The sequence below is a fragment of the Drosophila rhopaloa genome, unplaced genomic scaffold (assembly GCF_018152115.1).
Source record: "Drosophila rhopaloa isolate 14029-0021.01 unplaced genomic scaffold, ASM1815211v1 contig_163, whole genome shotgun sequence".
NCBI classification, from domain to species: Eukaryota; Metazoa; Arthropoda; class Insecta; order Diptera; family Drosophilidae; genus Drosophila; species Drosophila rhopaloa.
The window spans coordinates 8973630-8997871 of record NW_025335043.1 but is presented as its reverse complement, the minus strand read 5'-3'; the positions used below and the strand labels follow the sequence as shown (position 1 = coordinate 8997871).

The following is a 24242-nucleotide window of genomic DNA, read 5'->3' as shown; positions in this document are numbered from 1 at the left end:
ACAGCATTAGGTTTATTAATTTGTTATGCTAATATATTTGTGCCAAAAATGATTATTACATCAGATTAAAAATTTTACAATTCGTCAGGACTTACAGAAAAATGTTAATTTTGTTCTTAGACTTATAATTTTTTTATAAAAACATTAGATACATTACAGATTTATCAGGCAGATGTAGCTTTTAAATGATGTTTTTTTTTATAAAAATATAATCTGTAGATTGCTGTGTATGCTCTTATTCATATTTGTCAATATTCGTTTAATTTGTTAAGACACTTTTAGTACTTGTTCTCTCTGATAGTTATTTACTATTATCTTTGTAAATTTGTTGTAAGTAGTTAGGAGTTAAGTTAAGACCCAAACATAGACGCTTGCCAAAGGTGCAATCTTATTGACATATTGAAAGCAGGTGAGTAAAGAGTAAACATTTTTTTTTGATTTTCCGATTTTGTATGTGCGTAATGCAGTTTCTGCTCCATACCAAAATACACATAGAAATTTAAAATTTGTATTTAATTTTTAATTTTTTTGTAAAATTTTAAAATAACATTTTTCTGTGCAATTTAATTTAATTTTTAGTGTCAAATAGAATTTGAATAATAAACTGAATTAAAGTACTTGAAGTATATGGGTTTTCTATAATCTCTAATAGCTCTATTGCGAAAATAGATTTTAAGCCATAATACTGAAATTTAATTTAACTACTCCAAAAGAACATTTACCTACAACAGAATGTTTCGAACTAACAACTACCAATATAATCAATTTTCTGAATTCCCAAAGTGCCATTAAAACTTTATTTATTGATTTTAAATATTATCTAATTAAAAATTTAAAAAAAAGCAGGAAACAGGTGCAAAAGTTAAACTTTAGAGTTTATAATTTAAATGTTCAAAGAATTTGTTGTGTGGTAGTTATAAAATATTTACATCTGAGGCACATATTGAAAGAAATAACACTTCTCTACTGTCAGTTAAGTTATATATAATTTTTGTATATGGAATGTACAATCACTTCGAGTAAGTAAGTATTATTGCGATCAAGAGAAGACAGGCACAAACATATATTAGTATTGCATAATCCTAGGCCTGATTGTCGGTAGGCAGAGTGTTCCAAGTGGTTCAGAGCGCCTCTCTCGGATCTGGTCAGTTCCTGGGCACCGATCCCAGGCGATGCCAATCGCAGAGCTCCTGCCGCAGATCGTGCTTCGATAAATCCAACTCGAACCCTCCGAGCAGCTCGTTTTCCTGCAGCGTGTCGTGTGACCAGACGGTGACCTGCAGACGGCGTTCTTGAATAATATTTAGGGGCATGCGGTACTCCAACTGTAAAGAACCATTTTAATCCATAAGCTATTTTTATGTTCCCGAAATATTTAGACAACTACTCACCGTTTCCATGAAACTAGGCACACAGGTCTTTCGCACCACTTTGGTCTTGCGTTTGGTCTCCTTTTTGGGATCTGGTTTTAGGTAGCACTTAACATACGTGTTGGGCTCCTGACCGCCCTGAAGCATAGGCAGCCCTTTGGCGTGGTGTATCTGCAATACACATATGCCCCATTAAGCTTTTTATCTTAAATACATAATCTAGTTCCACTCACCATCACAGTAAGTGAGCCGCGTTGATATTGCAGCGATAGTCGAATTTGGCCAATCTCGTTGGGATTATCCCGCGACGGTTGTCGCTTCACCTCTGCAGAAGCAATATATTATGATCTCAATTCAATGAATAATTTTATTTATTGGATCTTACCCTTTATCTTCGGCATCCCCAATTTCGCCTCCTGCTGATCGCGCAGCAACGGATGGAAGAATGTATACACAAGCTCGGAATGAGCTATTTCCTCAGACGCATCAAACAGCGATTTCAAAAATCTCTGTATAAGAGGTAGTCGTTTTTCTGCTACAGATTTGATATTGGAACGCCCCACATGCACGCCAGCCGGTAGACTAAAATGTTTTAATGTATTCAAAATAATTAGAAAATATTTATTAATGATAATTTTCGACTATTAAAAAAAAACTTTTCAAATAATCAAAATAAAATAATATTAAATATAGGTTATTTGTTTATTAAGCCTATTAATAGCTAGATTTATTGGCAGTAGGAAAACATGTTATCATTAAGTAAACAACATTTTAAATAATGATAATATTCACAAACCAAGATATCCTAAAAAGAAACATTTTGGTTTGTTTTGTTATTCGTTATAAAACCTATTAATTGTATTTTTTTTACTGATATAGCAATTAGATCAGCAATCCAAAAGACAGTTCCTCTTATAATAGTTTATTTAATGATAATGAAAGATAATTGAGTGTAAACAATATCAGCTTGTCCACAATTACATGGAGGTTATTATCGCCTAAGATATGGCTCAGCAGCTTTTAATAACCAAGCCATTGAGAACCCATTATTTTTCATGGTGTTTATATAGTCAGTGGTTTGTCAAGGTGCGTTGACAAATCATGGTACAAATTCGCGATTACTTATCAGTGCTGGCAAAGCGTCTCCCCCGAAGTCCATGGCTCTGAGGTAACACCGCTAATAGCTGATAAATCGGCGACTGAGGCAGACTGATTTCACCGAATCGGAGAACCGGAGAGCCCGAGAGCAGATACAATAACTATAGAGTGGGTGAAAGAAGAGTGGCGAAGGCCCGAGTAAACGATATCGGGCCGAATCACTCCGATAAGCGGCGACCGCTCTGCCAAAAGCGGTAGCGCCAACGTCAGCGCTCAATCAGTCGACGAGCGAGCTGGGAAGCGGAGCCGAGAGCGGTTCGATTAGCGACGTGGTGAAGTTTCATTATATTTTTGGCCAAAACAAAGGGGGACTGCGAAACCATAGACTTGAGCCAGAATGCTAAGCCAACAGATTTGCTGGTGAGACAAGAAGACATGGGCCAGCTAAAGAATGTGGGCCAAGGTAGGTGGTCATTTTGGTTCCTCCTTGATCTTTAAACACCTAGTAATCCTCCCCAGGTCAGCAGGCCTTCGTGGGCCCAATGCTCGCCTCGGCCATGCTGCTCATGGGTCTCGTTTTCGCCCTGCTGGGGATCAAACTCTTTGGCTTCCGGCGGCGGCTGACTTTCGATCGGTCTCAGGTGCAACAGCAAAATCAGCAACAGCCACAACAGCCGCCACGTTACGCAGCTTTCGAGTCTCAGGTGCGTATGCAAATCAGAAGAACTTAACAGCCGATGCACGCAGTTAATAAAGGTTAATGTGATACTGACACCACCACTCGGGTGTACCCATACCAATATTCATATGCACATACATACGAATACAGATCCAGCGACGAGTGGTTCTGATAAGACAGGGCAAATACGAATACAAACACTCACAGGTGTTGTGACTATATCATTTTAGAGAGTGTGTAAGTTGAAAAGATAGCGATGGGGGCGTGAGGATTGCAAATCGTTCTTGAATTCGGCTTTCACTTATTTAAGTCTGGGCTAGAATTGGGTTCTTCATTTAAATTCTTCGGTGTGTATACCATAAACTTAAGGCAAAGTAACACAAAATCCATAAAATGTTGAGAAATGACCAGAATTTTAAATATTATTAAAAGTAACTGTTCTATTGTGCACTCAATAATAAGGCTTTACAAACATTTTGATTAGTTCTGCAATAAACTACATTTGAAAGAGAACATTGAGAAATCAAAATATTTATTAAATATGTTTCTAAGAAAACAGGTTAATTAAGAAGGCTGAAATGCTTATCGAAATCATAATTTCACAGACAGCTCATAACGAAAGGTAAAATCGCACCTTATCGCATGGACGTGTTTTGGTATTCGTCTGAGTTGGCGTGTCTGTGGTCATGTGTAACACCTTTGCATTTACACTAGTGACGCATCCCAGTGATCAGGCCAACCAGCTGAATTCACAGCTGATGGGCAGCAAGCTAATATAATTCAGAATATCGCAATACCCTAAAATGCAATTTCTGTAATTCTCCAGGTTAACGGCACCGATACTGCTGTCCATGGAGTGTTCCGACGTCGCAATCTCGAGGAATTCGAAAGCCCATGGCCATCGGCATCAACAGCGACAGGTGAAGATAGCAAACAGAAATCATTCAATAGAAACAATTTACCTGAAGTTGAAATTCTCTAACTTGAACACTTCCACAAACATTTTGGGATCAACTTTTAAATAATTGCAGATCGAAAAAGTTTTATAAACATTCTAAATTGAGAATTTGAGAATTTCCACTACCTTTCCATTTAGCACCTATATTATTAACCGGATTCTACTTCTCTCACAGGAAACAACTATATCACCGGTAGTGTTCCAAACCTGCAATTATATGGCGCCAGTCCCAGGGAGGCGAGAAACGTGGATGAATCCAAAGTCTCCTATCGAGATAAATCAAAGGCTCTGCGTCGTCACCGACTGGATGTGCACAGTGAACAATATGAATGCTTCACCGCTCCACCCACCCGACAGCCTCCTTCTCCTCCAGGTCAGTCCGATGTCCCTGTGGAATCTGCTACTGGAAATTGTCCAGCTAAGATACTGGAATCCCTGCCTACTTCGTCAGCTCAACCCACAACTGAAGCTCCATCCACACGAAAGACCTCGCCTCCAACCACTGCATCAAGCCTGCCTGCAGCTCAAGAGCCTCCTAGCGAACTGGGCATGCCGAATTTCGATCACTTTGCTGAGAAATACGAGCTTTTCAGTGTAAAACCTACGACAGAGGTCACAAGGCCAACGCAGCTGAGAAACAAAGACAGTGGTCGTTATGTAATGTTCGAGCGAGTTGATGATGTGCCAGAAATTCTCACTCCCGAGGATCACGTTCCTGAGCCACTGACTCCTGACGACGGCTTGGGAGGAGCTCTATCAGTTACAGCGGTAGTGCACCGAGGAGCCATACCCAAGGAAGAACCAGAACAGAGACCGACGCCCCAAGGATCAAGTGATCCCTTCGAGAAGCCAAGCAATGCAGACTCGGCTTTCGTCGTGGAAATTATAGCAGGCAGTCCGGAAACAGAAGCTACTCCAAGAACAAAGCCCACTGTCCAAAGTGGACTTTTTGATGGCCTGGAGTTACCTCAAGGTGAACAAGACAGCGATTTCGTCCGTATACGTTCCTCATTTGTGATGAACGAGGCGGATATCCTGGATTTGGATGCGCTGCAGCTGCCGGCGGCCAGTAGTCCACCAGGATTTGGCAAGGGCATCGACGAGGATTGGGAGAACTTCGAGAACCTCGACACAGTGCCGGCAGTGCCAGAACCCAACTGGTCTCTGCATCCAAATAGCGTGGAGCAATTGCCCACTGTTGAGACGACCCTGAATGAGGCTACTCTTAGATTGGACAACGTGGAACAGGTTGAGGGTTTGTTCCATCGGCTAGAGCTCATGGAACCTGGATTAGATATCTTTGAACCTGAACCGCCAGCTCCTATTTTGAATCCACCACCATACGATCCTGGTCTGCCTTATCTACCCGATTACGAATCACTGATGCAGTTGGAAAATACAAAGAGTGGTCAGAACCTGCCCAATTACACAGAGGTAATGGAACAAAGGTCAAAGAAGTCCAATTTTGTAAGTAGCATAGAGGATCTTTATGCAGATCTTGAAAAAAATGAGGTAGAGATTGCGGGATCTCCAGCTAACCAGAGCAACGGCATCCACAATTTCGAGGAGTTGTGCCAGGAATTGGCTGTGGTGGTGCCATCCCAACGGCAGGCTCCTCAGCCAGCACCGAGATCCACAAAATCAGCCACCTTAAATGTTCGCGGTGATGCTCCTCCCCTGGCCTGCTATCAACCTGAAGAGCTGCCCAGCTCCAGTTCCAGTGATACCGATGGGGAGGATGGAGCTCGATCAGCTCCAGAACCTGCCAGGCGTGATCCAAAATCACTGAAAGTCCGCTTTGATGTGGATAACTTGCAGTACTACCAGTCCGCCGAAGTGGTAACCTCAAGTGGAGAGTCTGAAGAGGATGAGCCACTGCCTCAACCCACGCCCATGCAGCGCTCCATCATTTTCGAACCGAGGGATAATGGAGTTCCCAGCCTTTTCGGATCCCAAGTCTCCCAGGAGGACAGTGATGACGATGACGGCTTTGGACGCGCCATTAGCCAACATCGCTCCATGACGGCGGCACTGAGGAAAAACGCTGTGAGGATTGATAGCGATGCCTAATCCGAAGACCGCCAGCTGCCGCACCTCCTGACTTCCTTAGCAAATACAGTATTTTATGTGTTAATTTTGGCCTAATGGCTATGACCTATTTATGTACATACATTTCGCTGATAAGTTGCCATATCATGTTGTCTATATATCATAATAAATCAAATTATTGCAGGAAAGCAATTGAAGATAAAGAAAAATGAATATTTTAAATACATTTCTGGGAAGAATTCCCCAGGAAGAAGTGAATCAACCCGAACAACAATGAAATTCTGAAGTAGAATTTTTGACATTATTGATTAACCGGGGACATAAGTCAGTAAGTGGAAAGCAAAATTGATACCGCACGGTATCAATAAAACTTATAAAATGTGTTAAACATCTACCTGCACTCCGATTGACAGTAAAATATAAAAATAATATTATATCTCAAACTTACCTGTGCAGTTTGACCAGGGGAAAGTGTATGCATAACTTCTGATGAAACTCGGTGAATTCGCGGTATGATCGGAACAAGTGGGTTGGATCTGGCTGTCCATGTCGCGTCACTTCCAGAATGTACATATAGAACTTTTCCATGCTGTAGTGCTTCTGGAAGCAGACCACCTTTACAATCTTCAGGCGACCATCCTGCTGCATTCTAAAGTGAAAAATATATTTGTAGATGAAATGTTATATTTTGAGGAATATAAAACTTACGTATATTTCCTTGGCACAAACGAGAGCAGCTCTCCGGTTCCCTCATCGGCGGTGAATCGCATCTGAGCCAGATTGTGCAGGAAGAAGTTAAACTGCGTGAACCAGCTTTTGAGCGAAGATTGGATCATCTTGGCAAAGGTGGCAGCCGCCTCGGGATTTGATTGTGAAGGCAGCAGGGCACGTCGTACGTATTGTACAGCATTCGAGTTAACTCCCGGCATCCCTGCGGTAGCCATGTGGGCCAAAGTGTGCAGCAGCAGATCAGCATTCTTCCGCACAATGTTGAAGGCCCGACAACAAAGGTCCACAAAATAGTGGAAGTCCGTGGACGGCTTATCTCCGCCATTAATGACATATGCCATATCGGAAGTTAGGACAAATGGGGTGCGATCTCTTTATAAGTGAAAGATTAAATATTAATAATAAATTAGGATCACTTGTTATTTATTACAAAACTACCATACCTCTTAAAGTTGCCAAACATTTGGGCATCGCCGAGGAACTTGCCAAAGTCAATATGGAACAAGTGTCCCGAAGTCTTTAACATGATGTTGTCATTGTGCCGATCGCAGATGCCCAGGACATATGTGGCTACGCTATATCCTGCACAGGATAACGTAAAGTTTCGCACTGCACTCTGGTACTCCAACGGACTGGGGTTCTGCTTGCCCAACCACTCGGCAATTGGGCGGTCTTTAAAGGAACCCGTGAGCCCGCATTCCACTTGGATTTTTCGCAACGTTTCGGCCTCGTTGACCAGCTCAATCATTCCACTCTTATATCCCGTGGGAACACAATTAAAGGTGACCATTTTCAGGTCTAAGCGTTCGGCCAACCACATTTTGTTCATAATTCGAATAAGTTGTATAGTCAACTGATCCTGCTGTAAGTCATCCCCGCACTGAGAAAGATATATTTTCTTTAGATCACTTTCAATTTTTTTTTACTGGGTACTAAACTCACCTTAAAGATAGCTGGTAAGGACTCGGCATCCGGTCCCACGAAGTTGATTTTCAGCGGCAACGTGTTTGAGTTAAAGTAGCTGCAATTGCGCACACTCACTCCAGTTACCTCCAGTTCAGGTCCCAAAGGAAGACAAGTGGGCTTCTCCAGAAGATCCTGATGCACTTCGTCCATTCCAGCTGCCAAACTCTTTTGGCGCATCGACTCTTTAGCCTCTTTGACAGACTCCGCTATAGTAGTAAGTTTCTGTAAGATATAATGTATATAGTTTTTTATGTACTGTGTACTGTGTGCTTCAAGAAGTTGAATGATATATATATCTTCTTACCTGACACATGCGATGCTGGTACATGAACCGCTGCAGCATCTTCTCGCCACAGATGGCCATCAGAGCACGCAGCATCATTTTGTTCCTACGGTAGTAGCGTGCCTGGGTAACCTGCGACTCGTCGTACTCCTGGTCCACCATGGCGGCTCCGATGGAATTGTGCGGATCATCTGGCAGACTGTGCACCAACAGCCAGTACATGTGGTGGGCGAAGCGTGGCGACTCCAAGCACTTGGACAGCAGAAATCGGGCCATTGCCGATCCTTCATATGTGTCATGTTTCAGACTTTGCACCAATTGCGGCAGGAAGTCCACCAGCTGGTCGTTGGGCATCCTTGAGATCCACTCCACGGCCTTTTCGCGAACTTTGGCGTCAGGATAGCGGGGCAACAGTAGCTCCAGCGATTGCAGTGGCGACAGCGGTGCCCAAGAGTGAAGCAAGGCATGCAAATCGATCAGATTGGCATAATCCCAACTGTGGGCGGCATGCAGTACTTTTGGCAGGGCATTTGGATAGTTCTGCAAGTACAGACGTTTCTCCCAGAACACCTCACGTCGTTCTGTGGCGCCGCTGTAACCGAGCTCAGCTGTGTCCAGTAGCTCCTCTTGCAGATTGGCATCCAGGGAGGCAAAGTCATAGCTGGGGAGGAAAAGAAAATTTTAATAGACCTCAATAATTTCTTTTAGATCCAACACTTACTGTGGTGCAGGTTTGGGTATCTCTTGGTGCTCTGGGAACTCAATGCGGCCTCCATACGATGGCACCTCAATGCTAAGAACAGGGCAAAAGTCGGGATGCGGATGACAGCCACGCGCCGGAGCTGGGCCCAACATCTTATCCGTGGTTGGGGGCCACAAGGACAGCAAGTAGGGGCCGCATATCATTACTCGCTTGAAGTCGAACAGCTGGATGGAGCACCAACCCAACTCGGTGGTCACTTGACGCCTCTCCCCATTCTGTTCCGCATTGGGTTCGCCTTCACTGGCCGCCTGTTTGCCGTACAGCACAAAAGTTATACGGGCTTCCCTAGGCAAAGTGCAGATGGGATGCTGATCAAAGGTCAGCCAGGCGCTAAAGTTCAGACGAGGGAAAAGGCCACCACTGGTATCGTTGGAGCAGGTCAGCACATTTGGCTTGGACAGCAGGCGCGTTCCATAAACTATCTGGACACAAAGAGAATAATCGTCGTACTTCCAGTTTGGCGGCGGTCTATGTAGACAGCTAATGCAGACCACAATTGGTTTGGACACGCAGGAGATGGGTATGGGAGCTGTAAATGAATAGTTGATTCGATTAATAAAATAAATTGCATATTAACTTAGATTAAAGGGGCAATGGTGAAGTTCTAAGCGACTTAGCTATAATAACTGGCTTAAGATTACTTACTTGTTGAGTAATCTGGTGTCCTCACGGAGAATGCCACCCGGAAGACATTTGCATAGAGCTCAACCAGCTCTTGCACGGCGTCGCGCAACTCATTGCACTTGACCTTGATCTGCTCTAGCATCGAGCGTGGACGGAGGACGACTTGAGCATAGTCACCGTTATCACTGACAATCTCCGGATTGCTGGCCCCCGTCGATAACTTCTTTTGCTCCACCTCGCAGATGCGTTTCAGATCGGTGACACATCGTGCAATTTCCATCGTATCGATGGAGCCAAGAAGGGCGCAAATGGCCTTTACAGCCTGCACCACACCGGAGCAGCTCACCACACTTCGTCCGGGTACTCCGTCTGCCGCCGATTCCAGCTTGTCGATCTCCATCTCGAGTGTCTCGATGAGTATCATCATGGCTTCGTAGGTCACAGTCGGCACCACCTCGTTGGGCACCAGCTGCTCCGGCAGTAGACCCGAATCGTGCTCATCATCCCGCTCGGTTCGTGCGATCGCCTGCATGTTCGCCGTCGTACTAAGGCACAAGCCCAGGTGCACATCCTTTTCCAACTGGAAGCTGTTGTGCACGCACTCTAACTGGCTAAGTTTCGAGGTAGGTGCTAACCACTCCAGGAGACCAATGGGCTGTGGATGGAAATAACATTTATTATTAGATAAGCAGTATTATTAAATATTGTCCAAAACTTTGCACTTCTTCAATGACAACATTGAATATTAAAATTAAAAGGGGAATCTTTTTTTAATTATTAGCTTTATAATAAGAAAATTAAGCTGCATTTGATTTGGCCAAATTTTTTCCTACATTCATTCTGAAAATATACCAACCTTAACCACATAATCTGTGACGCTGCCCTTGACCTGACCCTCCAACGAGGCCAACGCTTGGGCCACCACCTGTGCCACGACCGAGTCAACTATTGGATGAGATTAAAGCATTAGAACGGTCTCCACGTAATTTCAAATCACACTTACTATCACAGGTGAACGTAACAGGCATTCCATACCCTTTCACCTGTTCCTTGGCCATTGAAGAAGCCAGAACGTGTGATTGAAGGGTGTTCAGAGCCGGATGCACGATTATTTTGATGCTTGTGTCCATCATGTAGTGGTAATTGAACTCGGCAGCAACCACATGGCCCACATTGGTGGGCGCATCGTCGTGCGGATAGCGTGCCCTGACCTCCTTAACCATGTGGTAAAACTCCAGTAGTTCGGGATCGTCCGTGCGCTGCTCGCTGATTACCTCGTACAGACGCTTAAAGGTTTTCCGTCGATCCAGCACTATATTTGCCGGAATGCTGGAGGTGTAGCTGTCTGTCAACAGAGTAGGCTGATGGGGTTTCGAAGCAGGAACGGGTGCCTGGTTGGAATCGTAGAGCTGCTGGTTCCTTGGCGGCAACGGTGGAGGCGGGGTTCCTGATCCATTCTCGGAAAGCTTTAAACTCTCCTCCTGTTGCGCATCACCGCGATGTGATGAAGATGTTGATGGTTGCGTTAGAAATTCTTGCCGCCATCCGAACAGACCCACAGTCGGACTCACAGTGGCCGCACTTTTGTCCCACCTGTTGACCGCCTCGTACATGGGATCTGAATATTGGGTGCCTCCATCGCCGCTGTACAGGAAGTCAAAGGGATCGTATTCCGCATAGTAAGAGGTGCTGTCGGAGGCGCTGTCGTTTCCTGCAAGTAGCGAGTGCATGATCAGTTCCGGTTCAAATCTAGTTTCCAGACCCCAGTCCGAATATCGCCAGCAGTTATGCAAATATGCTCGAGACCTGAGGCCTACTACGGCGAGAGTCCGGGCACATCACATCGTGTGTCCAAAAATAAAAGAGACGGCCCAAAAGCCCAATCAGAGCGATGTGGTTGGGGGCAGACTAGAGTTTACACCACTGGCAAAGCGAGAACGCTTCGCAAATCTACGCTAACAAATCCGACGGACAGCGAGGCGGCTGCCATCGCTAATAACTAATTGTGATTGCTGTCAAACGTCGCCCACGCTGCATCAGTACAGTGGAACATAGACTATATATGGTTATATGTCTTTACAAAAAATGTGGATTCAAAATACAGGAGATCTACCTCTTGACAAAATTATACAAAATATTGTTTTGACATTTTAAATCCAAACTTGATCAAAAAAATGAAATCCTTCAAAATAATTACAGATACATGAAAATCTTTTAAAAGCTACATAAACCGAACCTTACCCACAAGTTGGATTAACTCTTACAAACTCTTTTCAGAATAATCTAGACATGGAGCATAAGTAAATGCAAGGCTTACAATTTAAAACTTCATTTTTATTAATTTGGTTTAACAATAGGAAGCGGACCAACAACCGATTATCCACTGTATCTATGAGTGTATTTTTAAATCGCTTTGTTTATATTCGTTCTCAATCTGTCGTCTCTAGTTCCCTTACATCTGTTCATTTACCACTAAAGGGCAACATTGGCTAAAGACCTTGCAATTTTGAGAACCATTTCAAGGTCCATCTGTTAACAATCATTCGGAAATGCATTTTAAAACTTTGAGGACTCTGGAAATGTATTAATTTATAAGTAATTTCCCAAAAGTGAAACAACTTAAATGTAATTAAAACCGTGAAGTCAAAATACACCCATTAAAAGGTTAGTTTCTTCCCCAAAACTCCTATGAATGTAATTAATAAATACATACATATGCTCAAAAAGCTTTTAAATTTTATGTCTAGGATCAATTATTATTTAGTAAAGCGTGAGCATGCATATTAAAATCTGCTATGCGGGAGTTAAAATCAAGCAGCAATAAAACAACAACAGCCTGTAATTTGTTAAAGAAATTGTTTATTTGTTCTCTCACAATAATACACGACAGAATTAAACATATGTATGTATTTATTTTTGTATATTTCGGTATTAATGGATATATGTAGCAGCAAATCACAATGTGTTCAATTCGTAATACATGGTTATAAAAAAGAATAAGCAAAATCCTCTTATTTGATCTCTTCTCATCCAAATGATAGGCGTTAAATTCTTTTCAATTTTGTAAAGTTCAGTACTGTTTGATCGTTATACGCGCAGTAATATAAAAATGTTCAAGATCAATTTCAAAAAGTATGCACTATTGTTAAATGATATTTTGGACATCGATTCATTAGCTGTCTTCAAAATTGTTCCGGTGAAAGCGGAAGGCACAGATTTCGTTTTGGGGGCACATATATATTATACATTAGTATTTTTTGTGTAAGTAGGTGGTTCTAAATACGTGCTGCTATAGACACTAATTGGTCTCTGCCTCCGAAACGAACCAAACCGACCCGAAACCCTTTAGATGGTGTAGTTGTTGTGTTTGTAAGGTAGTTGCTTTTTGCAGTTTTGGTAGTAGTAGTAGTACTGATAGTAGTAGAGGACTTGTAATTTAAATGGATTACTTTTTCGACACTGCAATATAGAGAAACGAAAACATTCAGTTTAATTCTTAACTAAAGACGATCAACGGCATGCTACTTGGATGTGTAAGGACAATTTTCAATTATGCTACAGAGATATAGCCTATATAAACCTCTAACGGGGTCGAATAGTATTTGGTTAATAAGCAAAATATAGTTTAAATAATAATGTTAGTAATTAGTTACAACCCATTTGGCCTATCAAAATGTTCAGCGATTTCCCTTAAAAATGCAATACAAACTTCTTTACCATATCTTAGATATAAAGTGGAAATAAGTAAAAATTGAAGAATGAAATCTTATCAGAGGAATGTAATTATGCCAATTTGGTTTATTTGCAGCAAAAACAGTTCTGTGGCAAAAAATCGCACTAAACGAGCTTCAGACTATATTTCAAAATTTGTTTAAGGGTGCGAAAAGGCTATGGGTATCTTGACGTGGTTCCGGGAGCTACACGTTAACTACAACATTGTGGTTGCTTACCAGTATTGTCGTTTAGCAGGGGATCGAATGCCTCCAGCACACTCACACGAGAGCTAAAAAAAAATACATACTTAAAACAGAAACAGAAAAGAGCTAAGTGATACATACTAATCCTCCTGATTGAGGTCTATCAAATCGTTTCCCCTGCGTGGCCCAGACGGATTGTTGCCAGTGTGGCCACTAGAGCTGACACTCGCAGTCGAGGGTACTTGGCGGCGAGTCTGGAATGCAACTCCATTGGCCTCCACCGAGGAGGAGGGAACGGAATGATTGGACGGATGGCTGTGATGAATCGTTGGCGGTGGTGGATGAGTTGGTTGCGATTGGGGTCGCCGCAAATCCATGTGTGTGTAAGCACCTCCAAAGCCATATCCCTGTGCAGGATAATGCGGCGGCATAAAAGCAGCCGATCCGGGGACTATGGGCGCTGTGTAAGGCGTTACCACTGCTCCCGGGTAATACAAATAGGCGTTGGGCTGCGGCACCGGGGCCACGGCCATTTGAGCGGGCATGCTGTATAGCCGCTGTAGCTCCTCGTTGTTCAGGGGCCTCTGTTGTTGGGGTTGGAAAGGAACCAACTGCAGGTCACCGTAAGCTCCCGCTCCTGCTCCGGCTCCTCCTCCTGCCACCATGCCATACGGTGGTGGTTGGACCGGAACCGTCTGTTGCTGCTGAGGAGGATAGCCGTAATGAGCCGGAGCCGATGCCGCTGCCCCTAGTCCCATGGGCACGAGAGCCGACTGCGGATTGGTTGGTTGCATTCGCTGCAAATCCTCGATCAGTTTGCCAAAGGGGGTACTACTCTCCGGCTGCTTACTGGTGGGACTTGCGAAGCAGATCAGGTCGTTATCCGACCCCTGAGCCGGCGGCGTACGCGATCGTTCCACATTTCCCAAATTGATAGCCGCCTGATGCACTTCCGAGTGCCGTCGCGCCTGATTAATGCTCTGACTACGCTGCGCCGACTGGTAATCCCGGCCAGCTAGAGAGCTGCTCTGCGGATAGCCAGAGCCGTACTTCTTATTCCTCCGATAATCGTCGAGTGCATGCTGCTCCAGACTCAAAGCGGTCGCCTTGGCCAGGTCATCCTGGAACTGCTTGTCGTAGTCGATCTGCGCCTGGTTTGACATTATCCCCTCTGAAGCGTCCGTTCCGTTGAACTGCGAATAGCGACCAGAACAGAAAGTTAGCTATTTTCAAATTTTGTTTCAATTTTTTCAGTATTTCCCCTTGCAATGCTTATTTGTTATTCTCTGGGTGAACAAAGGCGGTTGCTTTTTCGGCCTGCTTATCTGTGCGATAGCAAACAGGCGCCGATAAAAGCGATTACGCCGTGTATATGACAGTGGTATGAGTTCTTGGGCGAAAAGCAGGTGAGGAACAATTCGATGGGCGACACTTTATGGAAAGATTGGTAAGGCACTACCAATAGTTTTTTTTAGAGAACCGGCAATCGGTAATGGGCAATCACAGGCGGGAACCGATGATTTAGTAAGCAGGCAAAAACAGATAGTTCCACAAGTTTAACTTATATTTTTAAACTCTGCTAAATTGCACGATTGATAACAGCAATTTAGATTATGTACTTTAAATTGTTGAAAATTGTTAGCCACAGTAATAATTGTATTTAATTTGATTGAAAGTGAAGAAAAACAGATACTTAAGAAACAATTTTAAATGCAGACATTTGGTTTAAATTTGCTAATACAACATAAACGTTTTCAAATTAACTTTTCGTCTACAATAGAGTAAACTTGTTTATGAATAACTTTACAAGATATGGACATAAGTACGAATATATATATGATCAAACTGTTTAAATACTTATTTGACCAGAAAGACGAACAACGTTTTGTTGGGGAAGTATGATAAGTACCAAACAAACAATTTCCTATTCGGTACAGATATGAACGAATTATTGTGGATTCTAGTGTTTACATACATAAGTATACAAATGTATATAAACAAAGTAAGCGCTCCAAATTTGTGATTGTGATACAGCCGAATTGCGCAAAATACCGCAATTCAGCCCGCAATTGTAAATAAATAAATACAAACAATAACGGGGGCATCAATTTGCGTGAATGAATGCTGTTAGTTCATTGTATATAAAAAAGTCTGATTGTTGCAGAAACAGCTGTTCAACATAAACACACCCACAAAAGGCATGAGTGTGTGTACGTGTGACGCAAAAAGAGGAAGGAGAAGATAACAAATTGCGAACCGGCGAGGGAGAGTAAAATACATAGGCAGAGAGAGCGAAAGAGAGGAACATTTACCGCTAAGGTTAAGGTAAATCAATAGATTGCAAACAATATAAGTTAATTATTCATAAACAGCAATCAACTTAATTGATTGTCAATTTATTCGAGATCGAAGAGAGTTGAATGTTTAAACATTGAATTTCGGCAGAAGGGCGACCGCAAATGATAATGGAGATTGTCATTAATATGCAGACTCGTATTCCTCTTTGTGATTCTCATTCGCATATTTGCCAACTTACACGCTTATTGAGGTGTCACCTCCACTGGTTTTTTTCGGATCCGTTTTTAAATTGCTCAATGTGCTGGGGTTTTGTTACGAATTCAGTCCACCCGGTAAAACAATTTCTTTTAACTTATTTTCTTAGCTTGGAAGTTATAATTAGGCTTTAAACTTTCCGAATGCTTTATTTTTTTCGAACGGAAGGTGAATCTCCTCCTACACACCTACACCCACACACACATGCGGGACTAACACGAACAATCATAAACACACACACGGTCAAAAAACAGTGAAAAAACACGCAATATACACTACGCCAAAATAATGATTATTTGGTTTTATTATAGACTATGTTCTTGCACTATCACATACTATTACTATTTACATATTTTTAGAGTTACATCAAAAATTAAGAACACTTCGCACACGAATAACACGAAATCAAGCAAAACGGAATGCAACAAGCAATAGAGCTGGAAGTAATGCCGATATATATTGAATTGTATCGTTGATAAACAGAGGCAATCGGTTTGAGTCTTAGATAAAAGAGCAAGATATTTAAAATATTTCAAACAAGAAAGAAAAGCTAACTTCGGGCGGAGCCGAAGTTGATATACCCTTGCAGAATATTCTGTAAATTATATCCTCCAAAATTATTTATATGATGCATTCTTAATACTCATAAAAAATCCCAACTTCCTAACTTTAAAAACAACAAAGTTATGTCATTTCCAATCGTTCAGTTATATGGCAGCTATAGGATATAGTCGGCCGATCCTTATGAAATTTGGTAGGTCGGATTGATTGGCCAAATATAAAACCCATAGATAATCCCAACTTCCTAACTTTACAAACACCAAAGTTATGGCATTTCCGATCAATCAGTTATATGGCAGCTATAGGATATAGTCGTCCGATCCTTATGAAATTTGGTAAGTCAGACTGATTAGCCAAAAATAAAACCCATAGAACTTCCTAACTTGCTAACTTGAAAAACACCAAAGTTATGTCATTTCCGATCGTTCAGTTATATGGCAGCTATATGATATAGTGGCCCGATCCGGCTCGTTCCGACTTATATACTACCTGCAATAGAAAGACAACTTTTGGGAAAGTTTCAAGCAGATAGCTTTAAAACTGAGGGACTAGTTTGCGTAGAAACGGACGGACGGACAGACGGACGGACAGACGGACATGGCTTGATCGACTCTCCTGGTGATGCTGATCAAGAATATATATACTTTATAGGGTCGGATATGTCTCCTTCACTGAGTTGCAAACTTTTGACTGAAATTATAATACCCTCTGCAAGGGTATAACAAGAAAGGAAAGCTAACTTCGGGCGGAGCCGAAGTTGATATACCCTTGCAGAATACTCTGTAAATTATATTCTCCAAAATTATTCATATGATGCATTCTTAATACTCATAAAAAATCCCAACTTCCTAACTTTAAAAACAACAAAGTTATGGCATTTCCAATCGTTCAGTTATAAGGCAGCTATAGGATATAGTCGGCCGATCCCTATGAAATTTGGTAGGTCGGATTGATTGGCCAAAAATAAAACCCATAGAAAATCCCAACTTCCTAACTTTACAAACACCAAAGTTATGGCATTTCCGATCAATCAGTTATATGGCAGCTATAGGATATAGTCGGCCGATCCTTATAAAATTTGGTACGTCAAATTGATTGGACAAATGTAAAATCCATAGAAAATCCCAACTTTCTAACTTTACAAACACCAAAGTTGTGGCATTTCCGATCGTTCAGTTATATGGCAGCTATAGGATATAGTCGGCTGATCCTTATAAAATTTGGTATGTAAAATTGATTGGCCAAATGTAAAACCCATAGAAAATCCCAACTTCCTAACTTTAAAAACACCAAAGTTATGGCATTTCCGATCGTTCAGTTATATGGCAGCTATAGGATATAGTCGGCCGATCCCGGCCGTTCCGACTTATATACTGCGTGCAAAGGAAAGAAGGGTGTGTGCAAAGTTTCAATTCGATATCTTTAAAACTGAGAGACTAGTTCGCGTAGAAACAGACAGACGGACAGACAGACGGACAGACGGACAGACGGACAGACGGACATGGCTATATCAACTCAGGAGGTGATCCTGATCAAGAATATATATACTTTATATGGTCGGAGATGTCTCCTTCACTGCGTTGCACACTTTTGACCAAAATTATAATACCCTCTGCAAGGGTATAAAAATAATACAGATTGGTTGTTTTTCCATAGGTTATTTTATCCCTAAAAAATCATTTAAAGGACCAAATTAATTCATTTTTATTTAAAACTATCTATAAGAGCTTATCGATTAAGTTTTCAATATCTATCCCAATCCTTCAAAAATGCCCAAAGCGGTTAAAAATCAAAGCGAATTTTACCGAAAGTTTGATCCTTATTTTATTTATCAACATTTTTGAAGCATGAAAAATGTATAAAAAGCAAATAAGATTAGCGAAAGCTTTTCAATTGACGCTCCCCAATAGGTTTCTATTTATAGTCGGCCAAAAATGCGTCATCCAGGTTGATGTTCCTGCCGTGATCCATGGCCACCTTGGAGTCATCGTCCAGTCCACCGGCCAATCCATAGTCGGGATCATCCAGAGAACTGCTAGGTGGGGCATTATACATCCTGCGGTAGGAAGCCTCGATGTTCTCGTCCAGCATTCGCTCCACAATGTCACTCTGAACCTGTCCTGGTTCTTGGGCGGACATTTTGAGCAGGAGCTCCGCATTGCTGGGCGGCATTTGGGGCAGTGGGAGATCGGTGGTAGTGGTGGTCAGAGGATTACCCCTCCGTGAGGCGAGTTCGGCAGACTCCGCACCCATTTTGCAGAGGGCGCACCTGCTGCGTAAAATCTGTTTCTTTAGATTAACCAGGGCGATGCGATCCTGCGCCAAGAGCATTCGTTCCTGGGCCAGCTGGGCCTCCTTCTCGCCAAGATCTTGGGCCCGCTTGCCCATTATCTTGAGCTTGGCCTGGAGCAGCTGGTCTGCCTCGCGAGCCTTGTGCTCCGCCATGTGGGTGCGACTGGTGGCCAGGCGATAGGCACCGGTGGCCTGGCCCAGTTCGTCCTCCTTGAGATTCAGGGCGTTCTCTTTGTCTAGAAGGAGGCGCTTCCGCTGCTCCACTTCGCGCTGCAGCTTGTGACAGCGATCCCGCTCCTCATCCGCCCGCCGAATGGCTTCGCGGGCCACCTGCAGTTGGGCCTCCAGCTCGCGGCGATCCTTGTCCTGGTCGCCGTGCTCGTGCAGCTGCTGCTTCAGTTCCATTTGCTGGCGTTCCACGGCCAGTTGATTGCGCTCCTGCTGGAGATCGTGGTGCAGTCGTTCCGTCTCCGCCAGCTGGAGGGACTTAAGGTCCTCCACACGCTTCTCATCCCGCTTCATCTGCTCGCGATGAAAGTCCTTCTCGCGCTCGAAAGCCTTGCGCTCCGCCTCCAAGCTGGACATCCGCTGGCGCAGCTGCCAGTTCTCCTCGGCGGAGTCCTTGGACAGGCGGCCCAGTTGCATCTCCAAAGTGCTCACCAGCTCCATGAGGCGGCGCTTCTCCTCGTCGGCCGTCTCCTCGTCGATCTTCAAACGCCTCTCCTGGTCGGCCAGTCGACGTTCCCGCGCCTCCAACTGTCGTTCCTTTTCCTGGCTGCCGGTCATTCCGTCACGAAGCTCCTGAAGATTGCTAGAGGCCAAGCGAAGGGTCTCCAGATAGTTACCATGATCTTGCACCGCCGAGAACTCCAGCATTTTTGCCTGCCGAATCCCCTCGAGGTCCAGCTCATGGGACTGCCGCAGTTTACGGACCTCATCCTCGTGATCCTGCCGCAAGTTGGAGATCTGCTCCACGTAGTCCTCCTTCTGCTTCTCCAGTTTGTCGGTGTAGTACTGCCGCAGTTCGGTGTTCTCCAGTTTGAGGCGATCCTCTACGGCGGACAGGTGCTCCTCCAGTACCTTTATTTGCTTTCTAGAAAGGATTAAAAATATTATTATAGCGCTGAGCCGAACTTACAGAAAATATAAATAAAAATAAACTAATTTACTTAACTCTATGAACTTTTCAATTCAAAGAACATACAAATTTTAAAATGAACACTATCTGGTTTTGTAAATTTAGGTTTTTTGCACAATTTTTTTTTAATTAAGAGCAAGGTTTCATTTAAATTCTATGCCAAGGATTTTTATATTTGAAAATTACTTTGAAAAATAACAAGTCTGCTTCTTAACAGAAAATTCACTGGTACTAACTTATACGAGGTATCGATCATTTCGATCTCCTGCTCGTAGTTGACCTTCATGTTGGCCACCAGCTCGTCCAGTCGCTGTTTCTCTAGCAGATTCCGCTTGGCCTCTATTTCGAGCAGGAGCAAGTGCTCCTGTTCCTGGCTGGCGGCTGCCTTGACGGGCTCCTTCGACTCCGGATCCGGTTTCTCCACGGGTGCGGATACAGGTGGCACTTCTTGGACATGAACAGGTTGCGACATCATCAGCTGGATGTGCATGTTGATCCGCTCCTGCTGCCCCTTGATGTGCTCCTCCATTTGCTGCTGGCGTTGTAATTGCTGCTGGATTAAGGCCTGGAACTTGCGATCCTGGTTCTCCTGGCGCCGCTGCATCTCCAGCAAAGTCCTCTCCTGGTTCTTCATTTGCGCGGCAATCACCAGCTGCGCCTCCTGTTGCTGCAGGGCATTGAATTTGTGATTGCTCTCCAGATTGAGATTGCTCAGCATCAGGATGTTCTGGGTGGAGGCAGTGACGCCGGATGGAGCGGGAACAGCGGGTATGGCGGGTTCCGGCTCCATTTCGTTCTCATCGGAGTCGGGAATGCGCAGGATCTCGGCTGTATTCTTAGGAGGAGCATCACTGGAAACCTGCTTTTTGGGGGTTTGTGGCTTAGGAGTGGTGGGTCGCTGATCCTGCTCCTGCTCCAGACCCAGCCAATCAGCGGTGGTTCCCCGCTTCCTGGAAACGGGCGTAGACATTCCCGAAACGGTGGCGTTCGTATCCCTGCCAAAGAGTCCCAAGGGATCGGCATTAATGGTGGCCGATTGAGCCGAGCTTCTTCTGCCCGTCGAGGTTTTGGGTCTCGCCTGCGAGTTTTCCGTGGTAGTGTCTGTGGATTGGCGGGACATCGATGGCTTGGCCGTGGCAGGACGCTTGCCGGCATCACCTGCCAGGATCTCATCAAAGATGTTCTTCTTGGGCTCCACATTGCTGGGCAATAGATCGTCGAAGAGGCTCCTCTTGGCTCCACCACTTTTGGGTCGCTTGGGATCAAAGCCCAGATCATCATCCTCGGCGAGATCATCATCCAGTGAGATCGAGGGCTTCTGCTTCACAATCCTTGGCGTGCTGGTGGCATTGGGCTTGCTCCTTGCTCCTGGCCCTTGACCTTGCACATCCGCTTCGGTCTCCTCCTGAATTCCGAACAAATCCTCCAGTTTTCCCTTCGGTTTCGTCAATTTCGGCGGTTTTTTGTGCCCTCCTCCCGCTGGAGTGTCGAAAAAGTTGTCATTATCCAGGCTATTATCGCTGAGTAGTTCCGCCAGTGGATCGTCGTTGAAATTCATCTTAAAAACAATCAAAACTCTCAATTGAAAAGGATTAAGTAAAAGACTATAAAAATGAAAACAAAACGGTTGCCTAGTAACGTATTTGAAAAGTCAACAACAGAAGGTTATCGAATGAATGCTAGGTGAAATTCGTATTCAAAAATGCAACCACCACCAGCATTTATATAGAGAATATTAAATGTAACGTTTTTACAAAGCTCCCCTGAGTATCTTAACTTTGGCACGTTTTAAATGGTTTTAATGTTTTTTTTTTTAATTTAATTAATTTTACTTAGTACTTGTCATCAAAGTTTTATATAGAGTATGTTTAAACTAAAATAAAGTCTTAATATTTCTTTTTACTTTTAAAAATAATTTTTGCCGTTACTCATTTTTTATGTTCAAGGATCTCTTAGATCCTTTTTTAGTATTTTATCATAAAGTATTTCTCAAAGTTTGATGGTATATTTTCTAATCGAGGCTTCGGTCACACTACCACTATAGTTTGTTTATAATTTTGTTAGAGAAATGAGCAACATTTACATCCAGGAACCCCCCACATCCGGAAAGGTCCTTCTGAAGACCACCGTGGGCGACATAGACATTGAGCTATGGGCGCGGGAGTGTCCTAAAGCATGCCGAAACTTTGTGCAACTGTGCCTGGAAGGCTATTACAAGAACACCGAGTTCCACCGACTTGTCAAGGGATTTATTGTCCAGGGAGGCGATCCGAATGGCGACGGCACCGGCGGAGAGTCCATCTATGGGCAGCCTTTCAAGGATGAGTTCCACTCCCGTCTGCGGTACACCCGGCGTGGCCTCGTGGGAATGGCCAATTCCGGAAAGGATGACAACGCCTCGCAGTTCTTCTTCACATTTGCAGAAACGCCGGAGTTACAAAACAAGAACACTCTGTTCGGCAAGATCACCGGCGACACCATCTACAACATGCTCAAGCTGGAGGAGGGCATTGTGGACCATCAGGAGCGACCCCTACACGCCCATCGCATTGTTTCCACAGAGGTCCTCAGCAATCCCTTCGATGATATCGTACCTCGCATATTAGCCAAGCCTTCCACCAAGAGCAAAAAGAGCAAGAAGGAACGGCAAGGAGTCAAGTAAGATATGCGTTCTAGATCACAGGAATATTTAGTGGTAACCCCAAGTTTTCAGGTTACATACCCATTAGTTTTCTCTATTATAGCTATAGGGTAAAACCTACTTTCCCTTCAATATCTTGTAATATAAGAGTAAATACTCTATGAAAACTTTGTGTTATACTATTTAGTAATACTACTAAAATCAATTTGATTAACCGAAACCGTGACCAAAGTTCCGTTCTCTCTCTATTCTCAACCGTGACAAAAATTTGTTCGATTTATGTTGATATTAAATTTCTTAGTAATCAAAAACCTCTGAAAACATTGAACAGGAACTTCGGCCTGCTCTCCTTTGGCGAAGAAGCCGAGGGCGATGAGGAGGAGACCAATGTTTATGTTAAACAGAACGCCGGAAAAGCTAAATCCCTGCATGACGTCACTGATGATCCAAAACTGAGCAAGGAACCCATTCGTGTGCCCAAAGTAGAAAAGACCGAAAGCGAGGAGCACTTATCCGACGATTACATTGAGGATAGTGTTAAGGATAAACATTCCACTGCCAGCTCAGATCTCGTCAAAATGAAACTGTCCAAGAGTGCAAAAAGTCGGCCAGACAAGAAAGTTAAGCCCGTAGAGGAAAAGACTGATTCGGAGGACGAAGAGGATGTTCTAATGACGCGAGAGAAAGAACAAAGTCGGAAGGTCTCAGAGGAAAAGTAAGATAAAACTAAACAGAATAATTAGTGATAACTGATTTAAGTTCTGCTTTTTAGATCAAAGATCCGTGAAGAAATTGCCTCACTCAAAAAGCAATATCAAATGGATAAGCAAAGCAAGGATAAACTAGTCTCAAATGGACAGGACAAAGCCGCCAAATCATCCGATATTAAGGGAGCTGGCGAAAACCATTACATCAACGATTTTATTGAGTCGAAGGAGAAGTACACGGCAAAAACCAAGCTTCAACCCAAAGGACAGTCAAGGTTGGCAAAATGTTCTTTTAAAATTGGCATTGAATATTATGAACCTTTTTTTAACTTTATCAGGGAGGCGTTTACTTTGAGCTTACTCTCCAAATTCCGCACCAAACTGGACAACCTAAAGCAAAAGTCAACACCGGAAGATTGCGAACCAGAACCCAAAGAACTGGACGACCGATCTGTGGAACAGGAAATAATAGGCGACGACTGGCTTTCGCACACCTTGAACTTTAACAGCTCCGCTCCCGTTTTGGCTAAAGATGCCAATAAAAAGGGTGACGATTGGTACGACGCCTACGATCCACGAAATCCCCTGAATAAACGCAAGCGAGGAGAAACTGGTTCTAGCAAATCAAAGTCCAGTAAACGCGATTTGTAAAAAAATAAAGAAAATAGTTGTTTTAACAAGTCCAAATTATGGGAAATAACGCATTAAACGCATTCTAAATAAAAACATTTAACAACGTTAAAAGTATTGATTTTTGTGGTATATTATCCTGTTATCTTTTTATTATCCCATACGTGGTTAACGCCCCTGCCAAATATTCATATATTTTTTAAATTGCGCGCGTACTTATTGGGAGTACCATATTTTGTTGTTTTACCTTCAGATGGTTCGCCTGTATTTGGTACAGAAGGTCT

At 43.4% G+C, this 24242-nt stretch overlaps 4 protein-coding genes across 8 annotated transcripts; 2 read left to right on the top strand and 2 right to left on the bottom strand.

The window, feature by feature from the left end:
* Positions 1-11: 11 nt before the first annotated feature.
* On the bottom strand, positions 12-16422 carry LOC108044086 (phosphatidylinositol 4-phosphate 3-kinase C2 domain-containing subunit beta). Of its 5 annotated transcripts, none has more exons than XM_017122951.2 (17): positions 16355-16422; positions 15973-16098; positions 13578-14629; positions 13470-13522; positions 10523-11230; positions 10376-10464; positions 9541-10174; positions 8854-9424; positions 8154-8793; positions 7826-8071; positions 7327-7763; positions 6863-7255; positions 6603-6803; positions 1756-1952; positions 1604-1695; positions 1392-1541; positions 12-1325 (listed from the first exon to the last, which is right to left on the bottom strand). In XM_017122951.2, exons 3-17 carry the CDS (start codon positions 14597-14599, stop codon positions 1146-1148), a joined length of 5613 nt encoding a protein of 1870 aa, XP_016978440.1. In that variant the 5' UTR covers positions 14600-14629; positions 15973-16098; positions 16355-16422; the 3' UTR covers positions 12-1145. The 5 variants fall into 5 exon arrangements, with proteins under 5 accessions (XP_016978440.1, XP_016978439.1, XP_016978441.1 ...); XM_017122950.2 differs by having other exon boundaries at positions 16326-16404; XM_017122952.2 differs by having other exon boundaries at positions 16339-16357.
* Positions 2537-6369, top strand: LOC108044088. Its single transcript, XM_017122955.2, has 4 exons — positions 2537-2931; positions 2988-3172; positions 3974-4067; positions 4281-6369. Exons 1-4 carry the CDS (start codon positions 2904-2906, stop codon positions 6173-6175), a joined length of 2202 nt encoding a protein of 733 aa, XP_016978444.1. The 5' UTR covers positions 2537-2903; the 3' UTR covers positions 6176-6369.
* A 2042-nt stretch (positions 16423-18464) lies between the features above and the next one.
* Positions 18465-21549, bottom strand: LOC108044075 (trichohyalin). Its single transcript, XM_017122938.2, has 2 exons — positions 20217-21549; positions 18465-19935 (listed from the first exon to the last, which is right to left on the bottom strand). Exons 1-2 carry the CDS (start codon positions 21536-21538, stop codon positions 18465-18467), a joined length of 2793 nt encoding a protein of 930 aa, XP_016978427.2. The 5' UTR covers positions 21539-21549.
* A 461-nt stretch (positions 21550-22010) lies between these two features.
* On the top strand, positions 22011-24056 carry LOC108044079 (spliceosome-associated protein CWC27 homolog). The gene is made up of 4 exons (XM_017122942.2): positions 22011-22638; positions 22953-23336; positions 23394-23603; positions 23667-24056. The coding sequence occupies exons 1-4, from the start codon at positions 22049-22051 to the stop codon at positions 23977-23979; spliced, it is 1497 nt and encodes a 498-aa protein (XP_016978431.1). The 5' UTR covers positions 22011-22048; the 3' UTR covers positions 23980-24056.
* Positions 24057-24242: the final 186 nt, after the last annotated feature.

Excerpts from the sequence above, each read along its gene's own strand:
- LOC108044088 (XM_017122955.2), top strand. The coding sequence starts at position 2,904 with ATGGGCCAGCTAAAGAATGTGGGCCAAG. Across the intron at positions 3,173-3,973 it reads ACGCAGCTTTCGAGTCTCAG|GTTAACGGCACCGATACTGC; the intron begins GTGCGTATGCAA and ends GTAATTCTCCAG. Across the intron at positions 4,068-4,280 it reads ATCGGCATCAACAGCGACAG|GAAACAACTATATCACCGGT; the intron begins GTGAAGATAGCA and ends CTTCTCTCACAG.
- LOC108044086 (XM_017122951.2), bottom strand. The coding sequence starts at position 14,599 with ATGTCAAACCAGGCGCAGATCGACTACGACAAGCAGTTCCAGGATGAC. Across the intron at positions 11,231-13,469 it reads CCTGCTAAACGACAATACTG|GAAACGACAGCGCCTCCGAC; the intron begins GTAAGCAACCAC and ends CGCTACTTGCAG. Across the intron at positions 6,804-6,862 it reads TTTGTGCCAAGGAAATATAC|AATGCAGCAGGATGGTCGCC; the intron begins GTAAGTTTTATA and ends TTTTCACTTTAG.
- LOC108044075 (XM_017122938.2), bottom strand. The coding sequence starts at position 21,538 with ATGAATTTCAACGACGATCCACTGGCGGAACTACTCAGCGATAATAGC. Across the intron at positions 19,936-20,216 it reads ATGATCGATACCTCGTATAA|AAAGCAAATAAAGGTACTGG; the intron begins GTTAGTACCAGT and ends AATCCTTTCTAG.
- LOC108044079 (XM_017122942.2), top strand. The coding sequence starts at position 22,049 with ATGAGCAACATTTACATCCAGGAACCCCCCACATCCGGAAAGGTCCTT. Across the intron at positions 23,337-23,393 it reads CGGAAGGTCTCAGAGGAAAA|ATCAAAGATCCGTGAAGAAA; the intron begins GTAAGATAAAAC and ends TCTGCTTTTTAG. Across the intron at positions 23,604-23,666 it reads CAACCCAAAGGACAGTCAAG|GGAGGCGTTTACTTTGAGCT; the intron begins GTTGGCAAAATG and ends TAACTTTATCAG.